Raw genomic sequence first — 7582 nt, 5'->3', positions numbered from 1 at the left:
TGTCTTATCCATTTATGACAGTGACTCTTCTAAACTTCTAGGCTGTTTCAGAGAACTTTTGAATCCCACTGATGACTACACATGTTGTCTGAAGTGAACCCGCCTCCTGTGCCAGTTAAGCAGTGTGTGCTGGAAAGCCGTGTCAGAACATGGGTCCAGTAAGGGCGCAGTGGCGGCCTTACCTGACAATTTCCTGTCTTTTTCGGAGTTGTCAGCTCTTACGTCAAGTAAAACGTAGTTTTTTGTGTTTAATATTTTTTATTTTTTCACTGGAAGGCTGATTTTAAAACATGATATTTATATGCAATGGAAAGTAGATCCCTCCATTTAGATTGTAATCCTATCTGTATATCTTAAAGGGTGTTTTTGGTTTGCTATTTTTTTTTATTTGTGGCGCAACTCTAAGTTTTTGTATAAGAAAAATGATCTACTATTATAACAAACATTCCCAAGTAGGACCACATTTTAGATACCTTATACACATATACATAGACTTCTAATTCATAAAACAAGTTATTATTAGGCTATTACATTTTTAACAATTTTTAAAAACTTTTACATTAGGTTAGCTATCTGATTGTTTATTAATAACATGAATATACTCATAAATGTATTTATATGTACACCTTGTTTAAAAATGTATGTTATTTAAATGGTGTCATTAGGAGGAGAACGGCACATTTCCATACAATCGATTCAACCATTTCATCACTTAATATAAACAAGATAATAGCCTAATAATCATGAACAACAGGATCTCCCAGATACTCCGTTAACTAGGGATTTCAAGGTGTAAACAAAACACTGGGGTAAAGCACATACAGAAATAAAAAAAATAGAAAAACACTTTTCAAATGTAGCTACCCTAGTGTATTCACAACTACGCTGTATGTATTGTGTGTCACGGTTCACACGGAAGGAGGCTTCTGAACATAAATGATAAGTCAACTGCTGCAAATCCATAATTGTTTGTGCTCAATTTATTATGTGATTTTTGTGTTCGGAAGTAAACCCTCAAACATTTGGTAATATTAATTATCATGCACAATACATTGTTTGTAATACATTATTGTACACAATATATTAGTATTACGAATATAGATCTTTCATGCTTATGTTTTAAAGTTTACATAATGCATTGTGACAGAGCGCAAATGAATCCTAATCAACAATCTCCCTCCCGACCTGTGAGGGCGCTGTATAACCGGAGCAGAGTGCCCTGTAATGGATGGTTCGGCAGTTCATTCCAGGGTCAGTCGGAAGCCGACCATCCAGGAAGGGGGCGGGGCCACGATACCAGAAGTCAGAGCCTTAATGCGGTAGGTGATGTGTCAGTCACGGATTGGAGGAGATGTGATTGGCTGTGCCACCGAAAGAGGGTGTGACGGAGGGTATTTAGGGGAAGTGGCCCCAGTGATCTGTTCCTCCATTATGGTTATGGACTGACCGTGAGGAATAAAGAGAAACCGTGAGTGTTTAGTGTTGTACTGTCTGTCTATTTAACTGTGTCTTGTTTGTCATTGTAGACAGCTAAAGATCCGGGAGCTGTCGCTGTCAAGCCAGCATTAAACCCGGACTGCACTGTACCACTGTAAAGCACTCATTTCACATTCACAAAACCACTTGCACCCGGAGCACGCACTGTTGGACTGGTAAACGTATAGGTGTCTTAAAGTGTGTGTTTGTTATTATTATTGCAGGACTGGACCCTGTGGTTTTGCTGACTATACACATAGTTTTGTATAGTCAGTGTTATTATTTAAAAGCCTTAATAAAGCTTTGTTATTTACCCTTGGAACTGTTGTTGAACTGTTGTTATTAAGCACTGCATCACCTCTACACCTCTGCACTACTAACCACTTTGCCACATGCATATAAATTAAATATATACTGACTAATATCTTGGCTGTAAATATTTAAAAGTTACTATTTGAGGGGTGTAGCTAGGAATAGATTTTTACTGAAAATCTAATTTTTGTCTAAAAAAAAAAAAAAACCCTGCACATCCTGTTCATGAAGCCTGGAGACTAGTAATGCAAACTGCAAAGCAATATAAGTCGCTAACTCTTCTTACCCAGTGACCTACCTTGGATGATGTTTGAAATTTCATGACACATTTTTTTAAACAAATCTCCCAGCAAAAACAACACCAACCTAAAATGACCTTATGCACACTGTTAGAAATATGTAATATTAAAATGACAAGAAGAATATAACTTATATGAATAAGTAGATGGGTTTATACTTTCATTGAGACATGCATTTGGTTCACTGCTACAGAAGTTAATGCTGAGACTGGTGACACTGATGCTACAACTGGAACTGGTAAGACTGGTGCTGCTACTGGGACTGGTAAGACTGGTGCTGCCACTGCTAGAACTGGTAAGACTGGTAATAGATGTCATCATTATATGCTACAGCCCGATCACATACCAGAAGCAGTTTAAAGTATATTTATGTAAATTTAAAGCAACATTGTCTGTGATGATGATTATATATGATCAGTGTATTTGTTTGGTTATCAACTCAGTTAAACTGTTTCTTGTTATGAACAGGGACCCTAGGAATCCATTTGCTGGGGAAATCACGGATTGTCCATATGCTTTTGGAGAATTTTTTGTTTTACTCTTGGGGCGGGGCAAAAAACATGCAAGGCTTTTTTTTGTTTGTTTGTTAAGTTTGATAACAAGATCGCAGCAGGGATGAAGAAACGTTTGCTCTAATCAACATTTGGCCCGATAGTTCAATCCAGAGAAGCTTGGATGGAAGTGTCAGTAAAAAACTGCTTCCAGGGCACTGATATGCGCATTGTTTACTTGCGTCTGTCACCCAGGTCAACCCTGCTTTATCAAAAGCAGTGTGAAATCACGTACCCGACCTGCATGATACCGGGTCCTGACCCCGGTAAGTTCTGACTCGGGAGAGCACGCCAGTGTGAAAGAGGCTTTAGTTAAGGTCAGAAGCATTTTAAAAAAAATAATTAAATTTAAACTAAGTCATAAAAATGAAATGGATAAAGTCACAATCCACAAGACATAAGTGACCTAAGGAATTCAAATTAAATTACCGACAGAGAATTATTAAACTGACGAATATCCTATAACTTACTGTTGGTGGTGGAGCCCGACTGCGCATACGTAACTTTTAATTTAGCAAAAATAAACCATGCATGCACGAAGAAAAATTAAAATAACTCCCCAAATACTTTATCCATTTTTTCAGTTCCCAGAACAGGCACTCCTAGCCAATGAGTACTATCCACCTGACGGATATGGTGTTTAAACAGGCAGTCGTTTTTGAGTTATTTTAGCTTAAAAAAAAAAAAAAAACACTGACTAATGTCAAGACTGTATAACTTATAAACCACCGCACAGATTTTCACGAAACTTGGCCAAAAAAAAATCTCCATCTCACGGACACGGAGCATATGAAATGCCGTCCCGATCCGTTTTGAAACGGCTGAGAAAAACATACCCCTCAAATTGGAGTTTAAACAAAGCTCTGCCAGCCACTCTTAACGTTATAATTCAAACTAGTTATCTGCTCAATATTAGTTTATGGTTTTTAGAAATAAAGTTATAAACTTAAACAGAGATATTTACATGCTTTAAGGTGGCAGTCTTGCTGGGCTTAAAAGTAAACCTGATGACATGAACATGAAGAAAACAAAAAAATTGAATCCGTTCCATACCTGACAGCTGTCTGTGCCTCCTTCAAGGTTTCCAGCACACATTTCGTGCACCTTCACCCTGTCACCGAGATATTCCGGACGATTGCACATTTTGGTGTCCAGGACTGGAAAACTGGTTTCCTTAAGGACACCATCTCCTCCGGTACCTGCAAATAAATAACAGTTAAAATATATATGCATATAAAATATATACTCTATTATATTTACTGTACAGGTAGGACTGCAGTGTACCACTGACTCCAATGTATCATATTTACAATGTATTTTATTGCTGAACTGCTGCATGTACACGGTTTCAAAGACCAACAAAACAAATAAGGAAGCTGGGCTTTATAAATGAAAGTAAACCTGCTTAAATTGCATTTATTTTTTAATATGTATGTGTATACCCTTGGTGATCTGTGTCCAATGGTTGGTCAATTTTCTAAATAAAAAAATTAGCTGCAAGTAGAATAATAATCAGTTATAGAATACTACACCGTTTGTAACACCCCAACCAGTCACGTAGCATTCTGTTCCACTCGGCACAATGTAATCTTTCTCTGGCAGGCAGGCTGGCTGCACCTTATCGTTAAGTAATGCAGGACTAAAACACACAGAACAGGCCCATGTGGTTAATGTTTTTCTGTTTGTAAGTATTGCTTTAAATTAGGATCTCTTAATTAAGCATGGTTAACTATGGTAGCTATCATGAATCAAAACGTAAAATTACATATCCAGTTCCACCAGCTGGTTACTACGTAATTAATATATTGAGTAACTAAACTTTAGCAGTTTTACATTACCACACTTAGAATTGTTATGGTCTTCATCCTTTACAGATATCAATGTTTTATTAGTTGGAGACCCAACACTACAGGGGGCAAGGTGGTACAGCTACATAATCTTTCTAGCTCTCATGCCTTTCACCTTTTGGGTTAAATCTGGCACATTGCAAAGGCACCACACAGTTTAGCAGTATTGTCAGTCTCGTTTGGGAGAGGCACAGGGTGCCAAGCCAAGATTGAGTTTCACTGTAGCAAGTAAAAAATTGTGTCTTATATTTCACAAGAACAAAAACAAAATGCATATGTGCTTATAAATACAGTACCTTGTTAACTTAATTAATGCAATGTCTGTTCCCTTAGGCCCCAAAACCAGTCTTTCAACATCTTTCACTTGTTTAGACGGCTCATCTGCTTTTTCAGTAAAGATTCCAAGGAAAACTTTGTATTGCGAAGGCCTTGACGATCTGTGAAAGACACCAGTACCTCACTTAGTTTGTTTCATTATACTTAAGCATTACTGTTCAACATGGGAGGCATTTCTGTTGGATAACTGACCACAGGGCCAGTTAGGTGTCCCCGAAGGAGAGGTTACATTATGTACAGGATCGCTACAGACAAAATTCATGACATTATAGACTGAACAGTCTTGTGTATGAAGACACTTTTTAATGTGTTTTTTCACGTTATATTTTGGTTTCAACATTTTAAAGTCCTGTTAGCTTTTAGAGGACATTTACCTGAGGGATAAAGACTGCTCTACTCTGAACCTCATTGTGTAAAGTGTTTGCTTGTTTGTCTAATAAATGTCTGTTCATACATTTTCTTTCTTTGTTGGTTCTCAAATGTGCTGTATTGACAGTTTTTTTTTCTTCTGTAAATCTCACAAATGTTGGATTTTGATACTGGCTTGCAAATATAATGGAACAGATTTATCAAGGTGACAAATCAAGTTATTTTGTAAACCAAAATAAAACTATTAAACCAACAAACAACAAATAATAACTCTTCCAGGCACGCCGTCTCACTCATTTGGAGTAAGACTTGCTCAGTTTTAGCTCTCACTCTGAATGCAAGAAAATTAAATAAACACAATATGATAGGTACACTTAAGCTTCAAAATAAAAGTAAATTCAATGGATGGAAAGAACATTTTCAATTACATTTTGTCATACATTAAAGGGCATTCAAAATAGGATCTAGAAAATTGCATGTTCTTTAACTGAAGCACAAGTACCATAGAACACGGTCTTGTAGCACAAGTTGAACCTTCGTCCAGCATTTATCTTTGTGCCAGTTGAATTTAATGTAGATGTATTTCAAACAGAATCCTATTTGGGTGGTTTTTGATGTGTTCACTTACCTTTCCAGGCAGTGAGTAGCAGTTAGAACCCACTGTGGATGTATCAGAGTACCTCCACAGAAATGTATATTGAACCTGGAACAAAAAGAGTAAATAAATGAAGATGTTTTACAACAGTTTATACCAGCAGCTCCCCTCATCTTGAAAGAAAAAAACAAACAAACACAAAAAATGTATTTAATAAATGTGTGTATGCCTTTCCTATGTTACAACTGGCCTCATCGGCACAATTATTTAATAAGTACCTAGGGGGCTCAGGTTCATTATCAAATCAGAAAGATTATCATGACATGCTTGGCTATAACATTAAACCTAGATTTTTTTAAGAATTTTAGATAAGATCATTTGCAACACATGTACTTACATATATATTAATTTATGTATAATACAACAAAGAAGCATAATTTTCACCTTGTGCGAAGGCTAATCTGCCAGGGCCATGAGTATGGCTTGGAAACACAGCCCCCAACAATTCTACCAAAGCATCTTTTGGGTTCCACAGCAGAGTATCCACATTCCATGGCTTCTGTTTACAGTGGATACAAAAGGCATATATTTAGTAGGTTCAGATGCATTTATCCAACTTTTCATACTGTATGTAGGATAAATATATCTGACAGAGAGCGTTTAAGGAGGTTTTGACTTTCTCTACTGGGAACTGGCAAGCTTTATAAAGAACTGCAAAGTAATCTTGCCTCACAGTCTGTTGGTTCAAAACCATTACTTGAAGAGGCGTAGTGGGGTTGGGGTGGACTGGAAACAAAAATCAAATGGCACTTAACTAGCTTGCCCCTGCTTTTTACTTTGGGAAGCAGTCTGTTACATGTGTATTGCCTGCATAATAAATAATAAGTTTTACTTTACACCCCAATGTAACTTTTAATGACTTCTGACCACTCTCAAGTCTCTAAAGTATGTTTTATTATTATTATTATTATTATTTTTTTTTTTTATAAATATTTGTATTGCATTTTTAAATAACATGCATGCAATCTCATAATACAAACATATTCTCAAATATGTTATAGGCTATTGTAATGGTTATTTAAATAGCCATCCTCTCACTCTTAGTACAGTCATCCCTCTTTATACCACCTGGTAAGGGCCATGGGCAAAAACGGGCAATAAGCGAGGGTGGCTTTTGCAATAGATAGAAGTGTTTTTTTTGTTGTTGTTTTTGTTATACAATTACAGTAGCTCCAAGCCATTTTACTAAAACATTATTTTTTTTTTTAAACTACAGTAATAGAAGATAAAACGTCACTAGTAGACCTACTTTACAACAGTATTAACAGTCGTTTTTATAATCTTTTCCCATCTGTATGAAACATACATGGTTACTTTTGAGGAACTGCTTACACTTAAAAATAAAAACGAATAAAAAATAAAGCAAGCCTTTTTCAGGTTAAACAATTCGACCCGTTCCACCAAGGTAAGATATTTGTTTTTATCCATTACAATGTCTCCAGTTGTCCTTCGATTAACAGCATGCCTCACCTTGGTTGAGAAAATATTTCCAAACTTTTCTGGTGTTAAATGTAGGGTCGACTCGCCATTTTGTACTTTCTGTTTGGGAGCGGGGGTGTTGATGACATTGGTACATTCAGTTAACACCGAATTAGGAAAGTGAGTCAGAGGTTAACTGCATAACTTTGTTTTACTGGGCCATGATTATTTTGCTGGCGCTACAAGGAGGGAAACTACAATGCTTATATTTACGTTTGCTTGGCTTGGGAAGTTGGCAGATGGCGGACAGCAGGGTGG

At 36.7% G+C, this 7582-nt stretch overlaps 1 protein-coding gene across 2 annotated transcripts in view; it reads right to left on the bottom strand.

The window, feature by feature from the left end:
• The window catches only part of LOC117402942 (plasminogen-like), a 60206-nt gene that overhangs the window by 1137 nt on the left and 51487 nt on the right, over positions 1 to 7582 (bottom strand). For both annotated transcript variants that reach the window (XM_059024246.1, XM_059024247.1), the window contains 5 exons: positions 6230 to 6344; positions 5819 to 5893; positions 4782 to 4922; positions 4171 to 4277; positions 3692 to 3837 (listed from right to left, as the gene is read on the bottom strand). In XM_059024246.1, coding sequence (XP_058880229.1) covers positions 3692 to 3837; positions 4171 to 4277; positions 4782 to 4922; positions 5819 to 5893; positions 6230 to 6344 — 584 coding nt within the window. The remainder of the gene's footprint in view (positions 1 to 3691; positions 3838 to 4170; positions 4278 to 4781; positions 4923 to 5818; positions 5894 to 6229; positions 6345 to 7582) is intronic.

The sequence above is a fragment of the Acipenser ruthenus genome, chromosome 5, assembly GCF_902713425.1.
Source record: "Acipenser ruthenus chromosome 5, fAciRut3.2 maternal haplotype, whole genome shotgun sequence".
Classification (NCBI taxonomy): Eukaryota; Metazoa; Chordata; class Actinopteri; order Acipenseriformes; family Acipenseridae; genus Acipenser; species Acipenser ruthenus.
This window is presented reverse-complemented; position numbering and strand designations above follow the sequence as displayed.